The sequence below is a fragment of the Bubalus kerabau genome, chromosome 1 (assembly GCF_029407905.1).
Source record: "Bubalus kerabau isolate K-KA32 ecotype Philippines breed swamp buffalo chromosome 1, PCC_UOA_SB_1v2, whole genome shotgun sequence".
NCBI classification, from domain to species: Eukaryota; Metazoa; Chordata; class Mammalia; order Artiodactyla; family Bovidae; genus Bubalus; species Bubalus kerabau.
Window position 1 is genome coordinate 104049145 of NC_073624.1, and position 23366 is coordinate 104072510.

The following is a 23366-nucleotide window of genomic DNA, read 5'->3' on the forward strand; positions in this document are numbered from 1 at the left end:
GGAGAGGATCTAAGTGAGATAATCGCTGTAAAGTACTAACACTTTACAGGCACAGCACCTGGTATGTAATTAAGTACATCACACAGTGGTTTTAGCTATTATTGTTGTTGTAGCATTACCTGACTCCAAAACGTTCTCCAACAACAGAAAGTACAGGTTTCAAAACTGCCTGGTTCTGTGGCCTGCCTGTTACCTACCGCTTCTCTTTCCATCCTAATTTCTAAAGCAGCAGCCGTAAATCACTCTGGAAACAGCATCTCCCTTAGCAACATTCAACTCTGAGTCAACAATCATTTCAATGATTAAATATCCATTCACTAAAGTAATTGTTTAAAAAAAATTGGAGTGGGACAATGGCCTAACTATATAGATCCTAATTAAGCTTTAAACATTTTTTTTCCCTAAAGCAGGACTAGGTGAATTCTTCGCTAGGCCCTGAGTGACCCCTCCAGCCCCGCCTCTGCAGTATAAAAGGAACTGCCAGCCCTCGCCCAAGCTCAAGGTTTCTCTTGAGTCCCCCGGCCGTGCCAGGCTAAGAGGCAGATCAGAGATTCTCCGCGCCCGGCGCGCAGCACGAGTGGCGGCTGCAGCGTGTTCACCTTCGTCCTAGGCGCCCCCGCGCCCCAGTGGTCTCCCAGCCTTGCACGCACCAGCCCCCCAGCGCTAGAACGCGCTTCGCTTGATCTATCCAACTTCTGGTGCTCCAGCCGCCCTCCAGGGTCTGCCCCCCTGCCCCCTGCCCCAGCTCGGGCTTGCTTCCCCGGGGCTCCGGAAGGGAAGGAGGCGTGTCCGGAGTAGGCGGGCGGGAGCCGTATAAAAGTGCTGGCGGCGCGCCGGCCCAGGCTTCGCTCACCGCCTCGCGCCGGGACGGGGATCGCCGCACCAAGCACTGGCAGTGGAGCGGGCGTTGCGCTCGGGCTCAATGCGTGGACTATCTGCAGCCGCTGCTCATGCAGTATGCTGGAGCTCCAGAACAGCTAAACGGAGTTGCCACACCGCTGCTTGGGCTGGATCACAGTGCTGCCTTTCCTTATGAAGAAGACACAAGTAAGTAGGGCGCGCCCGGGAGCTCGCCAGCTATCCAAGAAAAACCGTGCCCGGAGGCCGGCGCGTCCCGGCCCCAACTGCCCCGGCGTGCGGGGCTGTGCCTGCCGGACGAGCCTGGAGGGTGTGGTGGAGGCGGGAGAGGCGCTAGAGCCCCAGCCGCCCGGCCCGGGTGAGCCTGGAGAGGAGTGGGAGGGATGAGAGGGAGCGGGTGTCAAGTTGGGAGCCATAGCCCGTAAGTTGGGAGCTGTCAGTTGGGAGCCACAGTTCCTGTAAGACAGAAGGATCTGTTTTTTGGCCGGAGAGTTGAAGTTATTCCAGAAAGGCATGTCCTTGCACGGGAGACATTTTCCCGTGCATTTCGGGAAGATTACACAATAGGTCCCCACGCGCCACGCTCGATCACTCGCGTACTCAGATTTTTGTGTGGCTCGGGTGTGGGTGCCGGGCTCGTGCGGACTCCGGTGCAGCCGCGGGAACCGAGCCAACCCCGAGGTCCTTATTCGCCGCGTTCAGCTGGGCGGAGAACCTGCCCCACCAGCCGGGGGAAACTTGGCTCCCGCGGCGTCTGCCAGGTTTGCGGCTCTAGGCGAGCTCTAGATAGGGTAATACCTCCACATTGTACCCACTTTCTTCCATTACAGAAGAGAAAAAGTTGTATAAGTGTGCGCGCGTGCGTGTTTTAATGGGCACCTCTGGTGGTAGTTATGGAGGTAATTCCCGGTGCTGCAAAATTTGCATTATGCACAAGAAGCACAGAGGGTAGAGCACCGTCTAGGGGTACAATTAGTTTTTTTTTTTTTTTTTTCCCTTTCTTTCCTTGCAGCAGATATCTCTGGCTTGTCCTTGATAAAGGGCCGGAGCGGCACTCCCATCCACAGTTCTTTTCGCCAGGTCTCACCTCTTCTTACTTCTCCCCTTAGGAATTTTTCTGTCTTATCTGCTGCGGGTTAGGTAAGGCTGCCCTCTCACCCCGCAGAGGTTCTGTCGGAGATTGCAATTCTTGACACGTGTCGAGGGGGTGGAAGTGGCGGGTGAAAAGATTGTATACGTCTTCAGTTTAGAATGTTGAAAATGCTTTATTTAATGACGCACTCAGTGTCACAGTTTCAATAGACGTCTAGATCTGGGAAGGGTACCAACGCATTCAGAAGGGAGTAGAAAGACCCGAGCCCATTACATTGTGTGGAAAAGAGCAGGGGTTTGGGACTTGGCCTGGCAGAAAGGTTTGTGTAGTCTCTAGGGCAGCTGCCCAAGGCGGAGGACAGGAGCATAGCGCAGGTTTCTTTCTTGCAAGCAGGTTAGTTTATAGGCAGAGCACCTGGGATCACCGCAGCGGGCTGTTGAAATGCAAATGTGGAAGACTAGCAACAGAAGTTTTAAAGTAATTACTTGACTTATACATGCTTTCTGCTGTGTGAAATTAATAAGCATGGGCGGGGAACCAATTCTTTGTTACAGTAGCATCTGCTCATATGAATGGCAGTAGTGAGATCTGGGTGGAGAACCCCGCTACCTTCCAGTTCAGGAAAAGAGCCTAAACCTTCCTATTTAAACAAGATCTCTGGAGACAGATCAGGTTAATGACCAACAATCCAAAGGTGGGGGGTGGGGAGTGGTATGGGACGGTACTATCAAGTCAACTTAGACTCCGTAGGATTGATGATCCTTGCACCCTTGCTTGCTTTGCAAAACAAACGGTGAGCTCTGTAATCTCCTTTCTCACTTTGATTACATGGCTGTGTAAATCGGATTACATGGAATAATTCCATTGAAAACTAGAAAGAGGTCGAACTAGCCTGAAACTCCTTGGTGATAGTGAATCAGTACTGCTGACCAGGGACGTTGGAGCCAGGGAAGTATTTTAGAAATGTGACCTGCTCAGGCTGAGTAAAAGTGCAAGCCCTTTGGGGGAACTTGCTGATGCTGAAGGGCTGGAGGCAAAGGAGGGCAGTGCCCTTGGTGAATGAAGGCATTCATTGCCTGGGATCTAATGACCTTCAAGGTTTCCTTTAAGGATACTTCTAGCAATTCCACATTCTTGCACTGAAGAAGGAGACCCTGGAAATAACATGAAATCAATGAAGTAATCAGTGGAAATGGGGGAGAGTGCGTAGGTCCTCATTCATATTGTTAGATTTTCTAATCCAAAAGTTACAAAGAAATTTCCTAGTGCAACTCTGTATGGAGGGAAAATAGCATAAGGTAATCTGACATTAAGAGATGAGATCAATTGTTCCAGTGAATCTAATGTTATACTCGAGAGGGTGGAATAGCTATTAATATTCAGTAGTTGAAATAGTCATTTATAAAGATGGAATCAATCCCGAGTTCTGTAATAAAGCAAATAGTTGTGTACCCTTCTATTACCCAAGATATAAAATGAGAAATTAATATACTTGAATTATGCAGCTCTCCAAGAATCACAGGGACACGAGGCATTCTAGCCTTATAGTCGAGCTAAATAAATGTGGAAATTCCACCAACAACCACTTGAAGTGTGAAAAAACGATTCTTTCATTTATTTAGCACATGCGATGGACCAGCAGATGGGCAATAATTACACGGCAGGAGTCGTGAGGAGCAATTTGAATGGTTAAGTTTTAATCACAAGTCTACAGAAATCAAAGTGTTTTGCATTTTTCAGATTTCTGAATGTATTTTATCCCTATTGTGTGGTTTTACGGTTTCTGAAGGGAACTGTGTCTCTGGCTTAGAACATCTGTATTCATCATATAATAACAATCAGACATCTTAATTTGCAAGACCAATTAGGAAAGTGCTATCAGTTTAACAGGGCTGATGCCATGTTTATTGATGTTGTACTTACATTTTAGTTTTGAGATGGTTTGTGAGAGTTTTCACAACTGCTGTCGGGTTTAGAAATATGAAGACAGGAAAATTCTGTCTGGCAAATGGTGTAGAGAAGACCACGTTAGGCACACATTAGTTCTCAGAAGAAGCAAATAGAATGATTATTAGCTTTTGTTTTTCCAAAGAAGATATTCCACCCCCCCCCCTTTTTTTTTTGTCTTTGTGAAGTTTGTCATCTGGGTGATGATGCAAGTTTATAGAAAAATTTAACATTTATGAAAAGAGCATTTTTTAATCTTGTCCTTAGAAATCACTCCATTTGGAATGTGTGCTTTGAACAGTCCTAATTTTTGTAGCTTTTAATTGATACATTCTGCCAAAACTTTGAAACTCAAGTGCTAAATCGATTACGTTTAACATAAAACAAGGAAAATAACCATATGGAAATCTGAAGGCCTGAGCCAAACCAATTAAAATTGCCAAATTTTATTTTTATCTAACTGCTGATTTGGAGATAGCAAATTGGTGAGTCACATTTATTCTATAATGATAGGTGATTGAAATCTTTCCATTACCATCAATAATGTTAAAAAGAATGAATTCTTCCCCAAGTAGCTAGTCTGAATATGGGAGGTTCTTGCATGGTCTGGCAAGCCCCACTCCATGTGCCCTTCCCCATCCATGTCCAGGGAGCACCTAAAAATAGTGAAGAGATCTTAAACTTTAGCTTTTCAAGACTGATTCTAATTCCTCTTTTACCACTGGTGAGAAAAATGACTTTAGGCACGTGGTTTAACGTCTTGGGATTTCCATTTTGTAATCTGTACAATGATTATCAAATAGTTATAAGGATTTGTAAGGATTAAATGAGATTTTATATATCCCAGCACAGTGGCTTGCTGTGGTTACAGCCTAAATTTATTATCCCTAGAAGAAAGTTGCCTCCCGGCTCTCTTAAAAGCCAGAGATAAAACTAGCTTTTGCAGGTAAATGATGCTTAACCATCAAAGCATAGATACCAAATTTTGATAATCTGGATCTGTGGATTCAACTTTATAGGCTGATGTGTGTTTTTACTCGTCAAATCAAGAATGTGTGAAAAGAAAGGCTATCCATGGCATGGGAGATGCTAAATTCTTGAAAATTTTTTCTTTAAAAGTGAAAATGAGAGAGTGAAAATAGAAAAAGGAAATATCACTATCTCTGATTCACTTTCATATTTCTGCACTCTTGCTTTCTGAGCCCCGCTAATCTGAAATCTGAGGATTTATGTTATTTTGTTTTAGAAGGGACTGGGTCAGCTTCTTGTCCTTGATGTTCTTTGAACTTGCTCTTCTGAGTGAGGACAAGAATTCATGTCTGCAGCGTTCTTTATTGTCTTTACTAGGCAACATGCGGTGACTTTTTTTTTTCCCCCATTATGCAATTTTGGGAGATTTTTTCTTTTTCCTTGATTACCTTAACTTTCCCTTTTGTAAATTAGGGTAAGGCATTTGGATATAAATCTGTCAGGAATGATCTTTTATCTTTGTTTTCTAGTTCATGAATCATGAGCAGCTGCAGGAGACTGTCTTTTTGGTGTTAATCACCTGCGAAGTTGGAACAATTTAGAAAACAAATTGAAGAAACACCAGGATGCTTTTCTAATATATGCTGCTTTCAGGGTTATTTTGTTTGGACTTTGTCTCATAGAAACCATTGACTGTAGCCTTACTGATTTATAGATGCATGAGATGCTTTTGCCTTTTCACTTAATTATGGGCATGCTATAACTGTTTACTGGGGGTGGGAGAAGATTGTCATTATCTATTTCTATCTATTTCCTTCTGTCCAGAAAAATGGAGGTGATGGGGGGAATGTGATTTTCTTATAATTGGGCCTCAGGGACCTTTTTCTAAAATCACAATGTGTGTCAGGAAGGACAGGAAGACTGTCCTTTATATAACTCTCTTTGTCTTTTGACTACATTTTCCTATTTTTCTAGGTTGCTGCATTGACTTGGTTATTAGGGGATGGAGTTCTTTTTTAGCACAGATACTATGTTATCTGACTTTGGGAAGGTATTTGAATCTCTCTGGACCTCAGTTTCCTCCACTGTAAAATGAAAAAGTAGGACTAGGTGATTTCTCAGTGTCTTACACTTTTAAAATTCTCTAAGGTTCTAGTCAAATAGATATTTGAACCAGCTGGCATTTAAGCTTCCATTGGTTCTGAGGTTCATGTAGTCATTGCTTTGGTGTGAATAGAAATCATAACCATTGTCTTATATATGGTTATGGAGTATAACCATATAACATATATATATATATGGAAAATAAATGCAGTGGGGCAAAATGAAGGAGATTTCACTTTAAACTGTTCTACTTTTCACCTACTACTCGATATTTTTTCTATAAAGAATGGTGTTTACACTTCCTATTTTAGCAGTGTCCCTCACTAATGGGGATCTTTCCTTTCTCTCTTCCAATCTTTAAATTCTCTTATGTGAAGAAGAATCTTAAGGCAAAGTCAGGCAGCCAGAGAGGTCCTCTTACATAACTAATGTATGCCTGCCTCCCCATATTAGCTTGTCATTTCTGCCCCTGCCGTCTCTAATATCTGTGTGCCTGGAGTAGAAATGTATAGAGAGGGCTTTCGTGGAGGGTATCAGAGATATGGGTCCTGCACTTGGCTCAGGCTCCAGGGCCAGTCACTGAGTCTCTGTAGTCTTGGGCGAGTCTCAGACAAGTCTTGGACAAGTCACTGAGTCTTAGTCATATCGTGCCCTAGAGTTAATCCTGAGAAGAGAGTGAAGAGGAGGGGTCTGCAGCTGGAGACACAGAGGCTGAGAAAGGAGGGAACAGCTCTTCTGCCTCCAGGAGAGACTGTTCCTGAGGATGGCTCGTTGCCATCTGAGTCTCTCCGTGTCCTGGGTTTTTGCAGGTTTAGGACCACTCTGGAACACCTCTTACTCACGACTTTTCCTTAGCTTCTCTTGCCAACTGACGGAACTGGAACCTGGGACTAGCCTGGTAGCCAGCAGCTGGATTTCCTTGGCAGCCAGAGCCACTTTGCTCATGATTGACATGAGAATATTCAAAGATCAACTGGACCCCCCTCTTCCAGGCAAAAGACCACAAATTCTGCAGAAAATAGAGCTGTGACAGTGACAACAATGTACCATTTGCTCTCATCATCAGCAAAATCTAGCGAGCTTCCTACTAAAACCATGTTCAGAATTGAGGCAGTGATCCAGATACTTGACACAGCAGCAGTGGCTATCTTTCGGTTATCTGGATGCAAGAATTCAGCGCTTGACTTTGCAGGTGTAAGCTGTTGCCTTGGGGCTTGCAGTGCAGCTGATTAGAATGTAGTCTCTAAGGGGGGCAGTTAGGGTGCCTTTTCTGTGTTCCTGGCACACAGACAGCAGCTCAGAAATCTGACAGTTGCCTTGCAAATAATGCCTTTGCTCTCCAGGGTGACCATGCAAAAGGGCGTACAAGACGAGAGCAAGAGCAAAGCTCCGTCACTGCTCATTTGCAAAAGCAAGCCCCAGCCTCCTTCACCTTTGCAGAAAGGGTGGCCCTGCTGTCTAATGTACCCTGACTGTACACTGTGCCACCCCTGAGACCGGGAAAGAGAGAGCATAACCTGGAGGGAGCCGTTGTTTGTCTTACATACACATACTCTGTTGCCCTTTCAGGAGCAGAAGTTCACCTTTTGTGTAAAAGCCCTGTGGGTGCTTAGCACTTTTGCCTCTTTGTCACCTTGACATGAAATCTCTGAAGCCAAGGACCTTTCCTTTTAAGTGTCTTTACCAAAAGTCCAGGACTGAATCACATCTGGTAATTGGCCTGTTTCTTCTAAATGCCAGTGTTTGGGTGGTAGTAAACCAAGTTGCCTCTAAAAATTACAGCTTAATAATGGTAATCTATTGTCACAGACTCTGTTTTACTGAGTTTTCGACTGTTTACTTGGGGTCCCTTTCTGAAGCCTTCCTAGATGCCTTATGAAAACGGGAATCTCTTGATTTCCAAGAATAGTGTTGCAGAGAAAGTAGGTTGTGTTATAAAGGCTTTGCCCCTCTCCTGGAATGTGTTGTCCTTATAAGAAAGAAAAGAAAGATAGCGCTAAGTCGTATCCAACTCTTGCAATCCCATGAACTGTAGCTTGCCATGTTCCTCTGTCTATGGCATCCTCTAGGCAAGAATATTGGAGTGGGGGGACTTACAGATGGGTGTTAAAATTGACATTCACTGCAGAACTTTAGATGGGAGGAAGGAGGAAGGGTAGAGATGTTTCATATAAGATGGTTTCTAATGTGATCTAGAAAAGCCAAGGATTGCAAAACAAACCCTAGCAGTTGCACATCATTATTTATGGCTCTGTGTAAACCTACAGTTTAACACTTCTGAGATAGTCATTGCATTAGGGATTTCCATTTCTGATGATCGACTAAAACCTCTGTGATTGCTTTAGCTTAGATCTCTGGCAATTTTAGAAAGCTGCTACCTTCAGCCAGCCCTACCCAGAGATCTCTGATGCGTTTTGTTAGGCAGAGAATGAACTCAGGTCATTCTACTGCTTATTAGATTTATTATCACACTACAGGAACTGGCTCTGTGCTTTATGCCTCCAGATGGTCCCAAGTGGGTGCTAAAATGCTGGAATAGTAAAGAAGTCAGAAAACATTCATGAAAAATCCAAAAGAAGTTATTAGCAAAATGTTTTTAATACTGGATGAAATTAATTCTATGTAGAAAAACACAGACGGAGAAGGCAATGGCACCCCACTCCAGTACTCCTGCCTGGAAAATCCCATGGACGGAGGAGCCTGGTAGGCTGCAGTCCATGGGGTCGCTAAGAGTCGGGCACGTCTGAGCGACTTCACTTTCACTTTTCACTTTCATACATTGGAGAAGGAAATGGCAACCCACTCCAGTGTTCTTGCCTGGAGAATCCCAGGGACGGTGGAGCCTGATGGGCTGCTGTCTATGGGGTCGCACAGAGTCGGACACAACTGAAGCGACTCAGCAGCAGCAGCAGCAGAAAAACATAGAACTACAAAGTAGGGTTTATATAATCTTTCCATTGTTATGCAACAAATTGTAACAATATTGTTTTTGTTTTTTCTAATTCTTAACCCCTGCCCAGGAAAGTATTTTAAAACTTTAGGACACATTTGTTTATAATGTACTGTAGCCATAATGGTACCCTATGTCTGAACAGTACTAGGAAATCGTGAACTATAAAAAATAGTCCCCCATTTGAAACTTGGATCTTTTATATTCTTAATTCCATAGACTTCTAACCCCCAAGTTGATCTGACCATTTATTGTTTGCATTTATTTATAAATGTCACACATAAATGATTTGGCTTGAAGGAATGATATTTACTACAGTTTGTGTCAAGCATTTGACATTTAAATGTGTAGCCATTTTAAATAGCTTTCATGATTATTTTGTAAAATCAGATCACCCTCATAATAAGATTATGCCAAAATAGCACTTAGTAGAAAACAGTTCCAAGATGAGTGAATTCAAAGACCTTTTCTTCTTAAGTCCCATTTCACAGATGAGGAAACCAAGATAAAGTCTTTTCCTTGTTAACTCAAAGGGTTTTCTGGTCATGATCAACACCCAGCGATTCAGTTGGCATGACTGCGGTCCGTTAGTGGAGCTTATTCAGAACCTCAAAGATACACATTCTGCTCAGAAGAACACTGAGTCAAAAACAAATGTAATCAGATATTAAAAACAGCTGCCTGTAATAGAATTTGGCAGCAAAAATTTTGTGGAGTGGGTCATACTAGAGGCTCAATGAAAATAAATGGAATGTTGTGGAATGAATAAATGCCTGATATCCGGTTATTAAGTGTCAATAACCTGTTTAAGAAGCCTTTTTCTTTCTTTCTTTTTTTTTTTTTTTAACAGTAGGCAAATTTTAACTACTGTCCTGGCTGTGCCATACACAGAAATGTCTGGTTAATGATTGGAAAGGCTACTTTGGTCCCCATTTACAGCATTAATTTTCAGTGAATATGCTCTATTTACTAAGCAAAACTGGTGGGCATGTGAGAATACAAAAAACACTGGACTGAAGCAAACACAGCAGTGGTTCTGCTGCTTACTAGCAGTGTGCTCTTCAGTAAGTATTTCTCTCTGAGCTTTACTTTCCCAGTCTCTAAAATGGGTGCAGAAATAACTACCTGTGGCTAGTATTGATGTTGTGATTAAGTGAGATAGGCGGTGTAAGAGCACAGGGACTTGCTCCTAGTAAATAACCAGTTCCTTCTCAGCAAGAAGAGCGAATCACAGAACCTTTCCGCAAATCCACATACTGAAAGACATAAATGCATTATTCGCATTTCCTCACTTTGGGTATAGGGCTTGCATGAATAAGTGCATTAAGATAATAGAGCTTGGGATAGTTGGGGAATTTGGGATTGATATGTACATACTGCTATTTTTAAAATGGATAACCAACAAGGACCTCTTGTATAGCACAGGGAACTCTACTTACTTAATATTATGTAACAACCTAAATGGGAAAAGAACTGAAAAAAGAATAGATACACGTGTTTGTATAACTGAATCACTTTGTACACCTGAAATGAATACAACATTGTTAATCAACTATTACTCCAACAGAAAAGTTTAAAAAAAAGAAATAGAGCTTTATACCTTAACTGCCTTCTTTATACACAATCTACCTTCTTCAGCACTCCTAGCAGACTAAGCAGAATTTTCCTCCAGTTTTATATCCTCTACCTCATTTTTCCCCTTGCTATGATGGTAACAGGCATACAAAATTTTTGGGCCAAAAGACAAGCTGCTTAACAAAATGAAGAATAAGGAAAAAAAAGACTAGCTAATACATTAATACCCATTGATTACTCGCCATACCTGAGGCACTAGGCCACAGACTGCACAGGAATTTCTCATTTGATTCTAGCCAAAAAAAAAAAAAAATCTTATGAAGCAGGTATCATTATTGACATCATTTTTTCAACAAATAAGGAAATAAGTTCAGAGAGATTAAGAACACTTGCCCAAGATTACAAGTGGGGCAAAATGCACATAAGTGGAAGAGTTTGGATTTGAAGCCAAGCCTGTTTAATTCTACAAACTAGATTCCACTGAACCACGTCAATGGAATGCACCTATGTTTAAATATACATATAATCTGTAAGCCTTGAGACTTAAAAAAAAAAAAAAAGTGTGTGTGAAGATGATGGTTTTTTAATCTTATAAGGGGAAGGCTGAGCAGGCAAAGCAGAGCTCCTGGGGTGAGTGAAGGGTTGCTTCTGACTCAGCTCCCAGGACCACCCAGGAGTGTAAATGGCGGTGAAGAGCAGTAACACTCCCACAGTCTGGGAGCCCAGCTTGGTCCTCAGTCTCCCTAGCCATCAGATGCTTGCCTCTGCTGACCCATTGTGAGGGAGGCCCCTTGTTAACTGGAAAAATGCCATTTTATTTTATGGAATTAAGAATCACTGCCAAGTTCTTGGTGTCTGTCAAATAAAATGGTACTTTTGTTGGCAGAGGGGAAGGTTGTTAAATATTTGAAAATTGTTGCAAAATAACTTCGTGGGAGAAGAAAGCTGTTTCAAGGATTACCTTAATCAATTTGCTCTGACTCTCTTTTCATGCTGTTTCTGAAGACAATTTTCAGTGACTGTGATCATTTTTGGAAAACTACTGAATAATGTCTTTTTGCTAAAGCTACCAGCTGTTAAAGTTGTGACCTTTGCTTTGTAATTCCCTATCAGTCCAACTGCATGAATAGTAAAAATTCATTTTCTGCATTGATATTATGATTTTTTGCAACAAATGACTGTTGGAGCATCCTTGGTGGCAGCATCACTTTGTAACTTATCAGTTTAGTGGAAATGAAAGTGTTCTTTAAAAGATCCTGGAATCATTTGAACACAGGTGAAAGAAACAGCAGAACAGAGGTGTGATGAGCTGAACAGACCTAAACAGACAGCAGTTAGATGGCCTGCTTTGGTTGGCTGATCCTCTGAGCCTTGGTTTCCCTATCTGCCAAAAGGGAGAGCAGTACATTTCTTAAAGGTGGTTGTGAAAATTATGTGAAATAATCCACAAAAAGTCCTTAGTCCAGTGTCAGGCACCTAGGGAATCCTAAGTAAATATCCACAGTAATCATTAGCATTAAACAAATGGCAAACTTACATTTATATTGAACAGATGGCTTCCCCGGTGGCTCAGTGGTAAAGAGTCTGCCTGCCAATGCAGGAGACATGGGTTCAATCCCTGGGTCAGGAAGATCCCTTGGAGAAGGGAATGGCAACCCACTCCAGTATTCTTGCCTGAAGAATTCCATGGACAGAGGAGCCTGCAGGGCTACAGTCCATGGGGTCGCAAAGAATCGGACATGACTTAGTGACTAAACCACCACCACAGCCAAGCTTATCAATAGCAATGAAGCCTTGTGTTTTAAAGTGACTTTCACTGCAAAATCTCCATTGTCAGAATGAAACAGAAAATTGAAGGAATTTATCCAAATACCTCAGGCCTAGAATTAACTTTAGTCCTAAATAATTGTTTTCATTCCCTACTCTAACCAAAAAAAAAAAAAAAAACTGAAAAAGAGCTAAATGTGTATACTTATAATCACAAGATAGTTTACCTAGAGCAAAGTTAGTTCTTTCTATTGAGTGCCCAAGGTCACAGTGCTAACACGTGGCGGAGCTGGCCTAGGAACCAGGCGGTCTGGAACCAGAGCCTGCATTCCTCAGCCCTGTGCTCTACCTGGAATTGGGGGTACAGACCATGAGTCCTTCCCCTGAATTGGTGAGTGATCTCCTTTCCCTGTCTGGGATGAGCAGTCGTTTTCTGCATCAACAGAAATATAGCCACTTGTTGAGGGAGAAAGGAAAGAGCGTGGCTTTTGTGTCAAAAGCAACTAGGTTTTACCTCTAGCTCTTGATTCTAGCTTTCAAAGGGATCTTAGGCAAATTAGTTAATTTGGCTTGCTGCTGCTGCTGCTGCTGCTAAGTCGCTTCAGTCATGTCCGACTCTGTGCGACCCCATAGACGGCAGCCCACCAGGCTCCCCCGTCCCTGGGATTCTCCAGGCAAGAACACTGGAGTGGGTTGCCATTTCCTTCTCCAATGCATGAAAGTGAAAAAATAAAGTGAAGTCGCTCAGTCGTGTCTGACTCCTAGCGACCCCATAGATTGCAGCCCTCCAGGCCCCTCCGTCCATGGGATTTTCCAGGCAAGAGTACTGGAGTCGGGTGCCATTGCCTTCTCCGTAATTTGGCTTAGCCTTCTCTAAGCTGAATTTCCTCTCTTGTAAAGTGGAATAATACTTTTCAGCTTTTTAACCTAAAAATAGTGTTGTATATCTACTTTTGGAGAAGGCAATGGTACCCCACTCCAGTACTCTTGCCTGGAAAATCCCATGGACGGAGGAGCCTGGTGGGCTGCAGTCCATGGGGTAGCTAAGAGTCGGACACGACTGAGTGACTTCACTTTCTCTTTTCACTTTCATACATTGGAGAAGGAAATGGCAACCCACTCCAGTGTTCTTGTCTGGAGAATCCCAGGGACGGGGAAGCCTGGTGGGCTGCTGTCTATGGGGTCACACAGAGTCAGACATGACTGAAGTGACTTAGCGTAGCATAGCATCTCTACTTTGTGATTGTCACTCACAGAATTGTACTATTATAAAAAAGTGCTTTTCAGACTGAACACATGTTTTCCCGCTATACTAATAAGCACTAAATTGTGACTGTGTAAGTGTTTGATTCATTGGCCTCATCAGACACTCAAAGGAGCATGGACTTTGAAGTTAGAATGAGGCTTAAGTCCTTAATCTTGTTATTCACCAAGACCCACTTTCTTTCTCTGGGCCTCAGTGTTCCTATCTGTATAATGGGGTAGTAAGGGTAGTAAAATATAGTTGGAAGAATACAAAGATTACATGAGATAATGTATGGAAATTGGCTGACCCAGAACTGAAGTTCAATGAGTGGTATCTCTAATCTTTAGGGACTGGAAGACGCCAGCCAAGAAATCCGTATGGATCAGTCTGCTCTGTCTCTTACTCCACTTGTGTAATAGATATAATTATTTAAACCTGTTGTCACTGAAAAGCTGAAAAGCAAAGAGGGATTATGGGAAATGGGCTTGTGTAGCCGTGAACCGAGACTAGTAAGGGTCTGGATGTGGGTCAGCCTCCTGCTTTGAAACCAAGGATGCTGATACCTGTCTTGACTGCATCACCAGTTGTTGTGTGAGACAGAGATACTTAATAGACCAGTGCTCCTCACACTGTGTTGTTTCATTCAGAGGCCTACAGTCATGCTATTATTCTAAGCCCTGAGTAATGAATAAGTCCAACTTTCTAAATAGTGAAAATTTTGAGTTTATTAATGTCTCCCAAAATGAGCCTCACACTGCTTCATATAGTATGTATTAATAGTTTTGGAGACACATAGGTATGGAGTCACCTCTTCAAATTGGAATGACTTTGAGTCGCTTAATTCTTTTAACATCCTGACTTTTTCATTTGTAAGATGACATTTATAATAATGTTTAACTCATCAGGTGGTTTTGAGGATTAAAGGAGCCAATGCATGAGAAGGACTGTTCCATGCCAGATACCCAGGAAACCTAGGTAAATGTTAGCTGATTTTGAGCAAAATTCATTTTTGCATTCAGTTGGTTGCATTTTTTTTTTTTTTTTTTGGTTTTGTCTGCATGTATTGAATTTGCATGGGTGTAGGATCAACAGTTTGGGGACGTTTGCATTATAAATTCAGGTTTTATTTTCTTGTGGGTGATGATGTTTTAGAGTTTAAGGGCTTGATTGTTGAGGTTAATCTTCAAGTAAGTGTTGTATCAATCACGACCAGATGCAAGTTACTTTTATCAGCCCATTATTTCAGGTAAACAAGCATTCCCTTCTTGGACAGAACATTAAACTGTTATGTTCCTTTTGATGGAGTGCTAACTTGCGGAAGACAGAAAACAGCTCCTATTTTCTGACATTGCATAATTTGAAGACTGTTTCTAGAGGCTTCTTGATTGAATCTTTGACTCTCATGACTTAAACAATTAAGTTACCAATCCAGAGAAGCGTGAAATAACTTTGGGCTCAATTCACAGTAGGCTTTAACATAACAACTTGAGTCAAGACTCAAGTGAAACTCAAAAGCAAAAAAGATCTCTTTTAAATGTTGAAAAAGGAAAAAAAAAAAAAAAAAGGTATGTCCATTCTTTTAAGGCCCAAAGGAGAATGGGGCTGAATCATTGATATGTGTGTTATAAGTTATTTAAGAGGAGAGTTAGATTATAAAGGGGCTTTTTGCATCTTTTCTTGAAAATTGTGCCCTGGCACATGAGGGGCAATGCAGCAGAGTCAAAACAAGCACTTGACTGACTGCACAAGAATCCGCATCCTGAATTCAACTCTATGGTGTTGATATAGAGTTCGTCTCTCTGACGGCATCGATTTCATAACTCAACAAAATGAAGAGTGGATTCTGTAATGTTAAAGATTCTCTATAATGTACACAGTCCAGATTATTAAAGAAGTCTGATCATGTGGCTGCCCTGGTTAAAATCTTCCACTGACTTTATATTACCTGCAGGATAAAGTCCAAACCCTCAACACACTGTACAGGATTCTCTGCGATTTGGCTGTTGCTTATCTCCACTGCCGGAGAAGGCAATGGCACCCCACTCCAGTACTCTTGCCTGGAAAATCCCATGGACGGAGGAGCCTGGAAGGCTGCAGTCCATGGGGTCGCTAGGAGTCGGACACGACTGAGCGACTTCACTTTCACTTTTCACTTTCATGCATTGGAGAAGGAAATGGCAACCCACTCCAGTGTTCTTGCCTGGAGAATCCCAGGGACGGGGGAGCCTGGCAGGCTACCATCTATAGGGTCACACAGAGTCAGACACGACTGAAGTGACTTAGCATAGTATAGCATATCTCCACTGCTCCCTCAGTGGTAAATTTCATGCCAGTGTCACCTAACCAGCATGCAGTGAAACAGTGATATACTCCACGCTGCACTTGGTCTTGAAAGCCCCAGTAGCCCCTCTTTATCCTCCAGTTGATTTACCTGAAATGGTTCCTCTTCTTAGAAGCCTTCCCTGAAGTCTGTTGCCCTTCTTCCCTGCCTCCACTCCCCCTGTATTTAGTGATCTTACCCCATGCTTCTATAGCATTAAATATATATATATAAAACAATATAACAAAATTTTCTTATTTGTCTAACTGACTAAATTGGTTCATGTTGATATCCTCAGCTAGTGGTACAACACCAAAATCTTATTAAGGTTTTTGGAACCGAACTATGAGTGAATGAATCACATCAGCTGTTCTACTGAATCTTTGACTATAGCATTCTAAGCATGGGTCAGATTGCTTATCAGTTTAATGCCTGCTGACCTTGGTTGACGCATGGCGTGGTACCACGGAGGGCGATTTGGAAGGTAGGAGGAACATCAATCATGCACTGATGTCATACCTAGGAAATGCATATAACCGTGCATGCAGTACCACTTGGCACAAACATACGTTGTTCAAACATACTTCTGTTTGGAGAGAGAAGTTGGCCACTTGGGGTTGTAGAAGAAGGTAGAAACTATGGATTAAAAAAGGAGTTGGGTGGGTCAAGTTGCTGGCCATCTTTAAGGAAATAACACACTAGGTTGAATAGCAGGTTGAGATGGTGCTGGCTAATTCAAGATTATATAGGGTCTAAGAGCCAGAAAGGATTTTAGGAGATGATACTGCTGCTGATGATGGTGAAGAAAATGCTGATTCTGATTCTCATTTGGTGTGCCAGGTCGGGACCTAAGTGTGTCACGTACTGGTATCTGCACTAGTCTCTCCACTTACGAGTCTGTTCATGTGATCCCTTCCATTTATAGAACAGGAATAGGTAGGTTGTGTAAGTTGCTCAGCATCTTTCAACTAGTTAGTCTTAAACCCAGTTTGTTTGCTTGGTATTAGTATTGCTGACATTTTCTCTTTTTGCTTAGGTAAGATGTTTTTCTTGATACATGATAATGAATAAGACTGTCATAAACAGAATAAATGAAATTCTTTCCAGCTTACCCACATTCAAGAAGCTTCCTTTCATATTTTCTTTTCACAGTTTGTGTTGGTTAATGGTTAGCCAGGGCAACAGACAAGGGAAGGATGTTGTGAAGGATTATACACTGATGTGTATAATCTCTATCAAGAAAGTGATGAAAGAAGTATGAGACAATAGACAATATGAGAACTTTAGATGGTTCAACCTAAGTGATATTTATGGATTTAAGATTGATGTGGTTAAGGAATTTAGCAAAAATGATGTTTCAGTACTCAGGATCAAACATGTATTTAAGTGTGCAGGAAGAAAGTTGGAGAAGGATTTAACATGAAGTGACATTTTCAAATTTTATCTGTGATTAGAAACTACCATCTTAGTGACCCAAGGCAATGATACCACTTATAACACAGAGTTCTTAAAGACAAAACTATTTTGATGCCAAGTTTTCAAAAGTTCTGAAGTTGTTAAAGTTATGCAACCTTAGAGCATGCCCTAGTTTTACTTTTTTTTTTTTTCTAATCAGGTAAGCTGCTTGGTTTGGGGTGTAGAACTGAAAGGTTAGCATTTCTGAAACCTGTAAAAACTTTTTCAGTTTTGGATAATACTACAGTATAAGGAGCAAAATCTACCTCCTGTCTCCATTTACAAACAAAAGCTCCAAAAAGTACCATACATGAGAAGGGGAGATGATGCACAAAAATTAAACAATAAAGTTGACATGCAGATTTGGCATTTGAATCATACGGCAGCTGAAACATATCTTTGCAATTTCATTTAGTTGGATACACGGCCCTGTCTTCATTTCCTGAGGAATTGGATTCCCATTCTTTCCTGTATAGTGAGAGAATCTCTTTGCTCTCCAAGCACTCTCCATGTTTGTATGTATCCCTCCATCCACTTTTGATTCCTCAGCAAAACAGCTGCTTTGAAAAAAGCCCAAAGAACAGTTTTGCAATGGATACTCACTCATCTTCTTTCTTGACCCAAGGAGAAATTCCTTCCTTTCTTTTTTTTTCCTCTAGGATTTTTTTAGAGTTAAGGCTTGCGGGTTTAAAGTACAGTTTCCATATTCTTCTTTTGTCTTATTATACAAGGAAACTTAATTGATCATCTTCCAGGTCATCTCTGAGAAAGAATTTCAGAACACAAAATAGTTGACATTTACTTTGAAGATTGTTAACTGAGAACCTTTTAAAAGCTAGTAATTATAAAAAGTGTGTGATGCCACTCCTTACACCCTGGTTCATTGTTAAAAAGTCTTTTCCTTTTTTATTTCTGTCTTACATCTTCCTTTCTCTAGTGATTTTGGAGTCTCTTCCTACATAGTCATATTATGGAGAATGCTAAGCACAACTCTATGGCTATCTTGGTGAAAAATCGCAATAAAAGAGCTTGCCGTGTAGTCATGCTCATTAGCATGAAAATGGCTATTTTGGAGGGGGGTGGTGGTGAGGGCATTGCCATCTGAGTCCACTCCTGTATAGTCTGGCATGCAGCTTTCTGTTTCTTGCAAACAAGTGTTGCAAGAAGGGAATGGTGATATTATGCCTGTGTTGCTCTGAAGAAAAAGGTAGTTGTTTTTATTCTTTAGTCAAACTAGGAATGGGTCTGATTACATAAAAAAAGTCATTTAGTTCTGTGAGTTTTTTTTTTTTTTTTTTTTGCCTGCTTCAGTAGGGATGACAGATAGAGTCAACCAGTGCTTTGGGAAAAGATAAGATTAGCATTTAAAAGCTTAACCTATGTCATCACTTCTGAATGTGCCTGCTCCCTAGTGAAATCATATTCCCTGCATGTGTTTCCCAGTGCAGAACCACCATGAATAATTTTTTATGAATGACTGCTTTAGAAATTTTGATGGATTGCAGCTCGCTGGGGAAACAGGGAGAAATTTATAGATGCATCTTATCCTGAATTCTAAATAAGAGTGTAGAATTGTACGTACTTCCACTGAACTTACTATAGGAAAGTGTCTGCATTCCAGGTCTTTTTTTTTTTTTAATGTCTTTGTTGAGTCAATAAAGGAAAGTAACTGCACATGATACTCATCTAGTTCCTTTAGAAAGGGAATCGGGATTTTATAGGTAGATCATTACTTTGGATTATTACCACATTTTGGCCAATTCTGCCAGTAAAACATTTAGTTTATTTAGCATTTAGCAGAGCACTGTGCTAGAGGCTAGAGCTACAGTAGTGAAGAAAACACATCATTCCTGCTTTTCATGGGGCTTATAGGGTAGCCTTGGTTTTATATCTTTATTTTCCATTTTCATGGGGCTAGAAAAGTATTTAAAGGTACAATGAAAATGGTTTAAAATTCAAACTGAAAGGCATTTAGCTGATGTTGCATTTTGGATAATTAAGAAAATGTCACAACATTCATATGTGTCATCATTAGGCTTTGGCAGTTAGTGGATTTGGAAGGAAGACAGTGGTTTATGCCCAATGGATGAGCAAAACTGTTTCATTTATCCTTCATTCATTGATTCATTTTATCCTTCATTCATTATGGATTTATTTTATACATGTTAATGAGAAGCTCCTCTGTATTTAGCACTGCTCTACTCACCCTAGACAAAACAGTGAGACACAGAAAGTACCTGCCTTATGGGGCTCAAACTCAAGAGCAGGAGACAGGTAACAAGCACGGTAAGTCGTTTCAGTCATGTCCAACTTTGTGTGACCCCATGAACTGTAGCCCACCAGGCTCCTCTGTCCATGGGGATTCTCCAGGCAAGAGTACTGGGGTGGGTTGCCATTTCCTTCTCCAGGGGGTAACAAGCCTGCCTGGTGGGTAATGCCAGTTTCATGTGAATAAGGACACCATCTGCTAAGGATTGAATCACACACTATCCTGGCTTAACCTGTGCCTCCTTCCACATACCTGAGTTTATTCTCTATGCAAACACTTTTGCGCGTGCTCCCACCAGGTCTGTACTATATAAAAGAGAATTAGATGGTAGGAGTGTTTAAGTAGTTCAAGGAGCTAGAGATAAGAATGATGAACAATGATAGCAGTATCCTCCTCCTCACCCCATTTTCCCACTTGTCAGAAGGAACAGGGATAAGAATAAATGAATTGGGCCATCAAGACAGTTTTCTCATAATTTCTGATGAAAAGTGCTTCAGTGGAAATAAAACTGTGATCTGAGAGTGCTCGACCTGCTTAAGGCAGGTCACCTGGGAAGGTTTTTCCCAGAACTGAATCCTGAATGATCAGAAAGATTTGCCTCATTCACAGCCCAAGAGGGAGAAAACTTGTAAGGGTGGTACAACAGCTTAGGGCAGAAATATATCCCCGGTGTTTAAGGACCAGAAAGGAGGCCAGTGGAGCTGGAGTATGGTGAGGGGAGAGGCATGGTGAGACTGAGCATGGAGCAGGACAAGTCTGTGTTAAATAGGGCCTTAGAGACCTTGATAGGGATGTGCATTTTATCATAAATGTAATGGAAAGGCTTTCCGAGGTTGTAAGCCGGTGGTGGTGATTTGCAATGCCTGAAGACCACAGTCTTGTGAGTAGCAGGCATGGAAGCGGAGGAGGCTATTTAGAAGGTCCTTGCCTTCCAGGCAAGAGTGATGGAGCTGGGGACAAGTGGTACTGCTCCGAGATGAGACGGGGGGAAGTGAGTATTTCAAGACTTTATTTTGCTGATAGAACCAACAGGACTTGACAGAGTCAGTGTGGAACTAGGGGAATGGGAAGGATCAAGGATGGTGCTCAGGGTTGGAGCTTGAGCCGCCAGGCTTCAGGTCTGGAAATGACATTACTGGGGATGCTTGTTCTAGGTGTGGTTGAAAAGGCAGCATTGATATCCACAGTAGTGGACATTAAGGAGGGTGAGCTAGCTGTGAGAGACTCCATACCAAGTACATGTGTAACTTAGTCCTCAAAAAGCTTGTGAAGTGAGTTCTATCATTAGGGCCATGTTACAGGTGAGGAAACTCAAGCAGAGAAAGATAACTTTCCAAAGGCCATGAGGCAAGTCTGTGGCAGAGTAGAGATTAAATCTAGAGCAGCCTGGTTGTAGAATCACTGCCTCCCACCCCCACACTCTATAACGGTTCTCTGTGCCTGAGTAAACACACTCTGTTTTCTAAAACCATCTTGGATTATTACTAAAGCTGAAGTTGACTTTTGAAATTCTACTATTCGTGTTAACATTCGCCCATTGCCCAAACAATTCCGTTTCACTTTTGGTCCAGGTGGAGATGAGCCTGTTGCTGCTGGGAGAGCTGATCCGAATCTAAGCTCAGGGGAGTAATGATAAAATAACTACAGGCATACCTTCTTTTATTATGCTTCACTTTATTGTGCTTCCTAGATATTGCCTTTTTTTTTAAAAACAAACTGAAGGCTTATGGCATCCCTGCCTGGGCCATGGCTTTCAGCATCACTTTTCCAATAGCACCTGCTCACTGTGTGTGTCTGTGCCACAGCTTTTTGCAATGTCTCAAACTTTGTCATTATTATAATATGGTGATCTGTGATCAGTGAGGTTTCATGTGACTTCTGTGACTTACTGAAGGCTCAGATGACAGGCAGCATTTTTTAACAATAAAGTGTTTCCTAATTAACTTCTATACATTGTTTTAGTTGTTAGGCTATTGCGCACTTGATAGATGACGGCATAGTGTAAATACAACTTTTGTATGTGATGGGAAACCAGCGTATTAGTGTGACTTGCTTGCTTTATTGCAGTGGTCTAGAACTGACCCTGCAATCCAAGATATGCCAGTATAGCTTTAATGGGCTTCCCAGGTGGTGCAGTGGTAAAGAATTTGCCTACCGGTACAGGAGATACGGGTCCAATCCCTGGGTTGGGAAGATCCCCTGGAGAAGGAAATGGCAACCCACCCCAGTATTCTTGCCTGGGTAATCCCATGACAGAGGAGCCTGGCAGGCTATAGTCTGTGGGGTAGCAAAGAGTTGGACGTGACCGAGCATGCACACATGCATAGCTTTAACAGTCATGTCTTGGTCTCCTGGGTGCCAGTCCCTTTGTATAACTGCTTTATATAACCCAGTCTTCTTTCCTCATCTTTTCAAATATCCAAAGAAATGTTATCACCATGAGAAATGCAAAAGGAACCTCAGAGTTTCCATAATTTGTTGAAGTTTGCAGAATGTAAGTGACGGAATCAGGATTTGAATTTACATCTTACTTTGCTGATTTTCTTCTTTTCTAAACATCACCTCATCTCTTTCATAAGCAGTGAACCTGCAGTTGAAATATACTGTTACCAGAGGGACATGTCCTGGGCATGTCAAAAGTAGATGCTTTGCTGGGCTTCAGGTGGTAGAATTACCAGAGGAACGTGTTTTAGGCACGCCATAGATACATGATTGCTGGGCTTCAGGTGGTAGAATTACATTAACAGTCTCATGAATTGCCAACCAAAAACTGCCTTTAAAAGAGAAAAAATTAAATGATTCTTATTTTACAATTTGAATTTTGAAATATTAATGGAAAATTCCTAAGGAGAGTTTAGACTGACCTTTGTGAGAAATAAATGCTCAGTAACTTAAATGTTTCTCTCCTAGCATTGCTTGGGGTTTAGTTGCAGACAATACAATCTACTCTAGCTAGGTTTAACATTAAGGGATATATTGAAATATATTTGATGGCTTATGAAACCACTGGAAGGGCGAGAAGAACAGGTTGAGATTTCAGAACACTCCCACACCCAGAACGCAGTTAAGTCTGAGGCAGCCTGTGAAGCAGCTACATACAGCCGGTGCTGTCCAGCCAGGACTGCTCCTGATGGCAGGCCCTCCCTGCCCCCCACCCCACCAACCACCACTCAGCAAAATGCCTGCCCAGCATCCATCCAGCTTCTCTTCTCCTGGATTTTCTTTCCATATCAAATCTTACAGAGTTGTGCCTGACTGATAAAACCTAAGTCACATCTGCAACCATCGCTAACTGCAAAGGAATCCAAGACATGGAAATTTTAATTTTGCAGCCACTACAATACAGAAGAATATGGTCAGAGAGAGCAGGAATGGGAATTAAGGGTCAATTGACAGTCTCCTCTACACTCGCTATATTTAACTCTTCTTTTTTCAAGTTCCTCTAAATCAGGAGTATCTAACGTGTAACGCTTGAACCAAATGCAACCTCTCATACCTTTTCAGACATTTTCATTTTCTCTAATGATATGGCACCCATGAGCTAGTGCAGCCTAAAATAGTATGTCTTGGACTTCAGAGAGTACGTAAGAATCTTGTTTAAGGTACACATTTCTGAGATGGACCCTCGGAAATTTGGATTCCACATGATGCTCAGAAACCTGCATTCTAAATAAATACCCCCAGATGATTATACTTTGATCTAAACATAAGACAGCAGTTCCCCTTGTTTCAGTTGGGGCACCTTTCATGAAAGTGGGGGGAACATTTCAACAGTTTATTCAGTTCAACCAGAGGCATTTGGTATGTCTAGCA

General features: G+C 41.9%; 1 protein-coding gene across 8 annotated transcripts in view; it reads left to right on the forward strand.

Annotated features, from left to right (window-relative positions):
* The first annotated feature begins 416 nt into the window (after window positions 1-416).
* KITLG (KIT ligand) overlaps window positions 417-23366 on the forward strand; it is a 104689-nt gene continuing 81739 nt past the window's right edge. For 2 of the 8 annotated variants that reach the window (XM_055586038.1, XM_055586056.1), the window contains exon 1: window positions 417-1047. In XM_055586038.1, coding sequence (XP_055442013.1) covers window positions 1033-1047 — 15 coding nt within the window. In that variant the 5' untranslated portion in view covers window positions 417-1032. Of the gene's footprint in view, window positions 1048-14414; window positions 14485-23366 lie in introns of all 8 variants that reach the window. The other 6 variants (XM_055586028.1, XM_055586018.1, XM_055586065.1 and 3 more) reach the window with 5 other exon arrangements.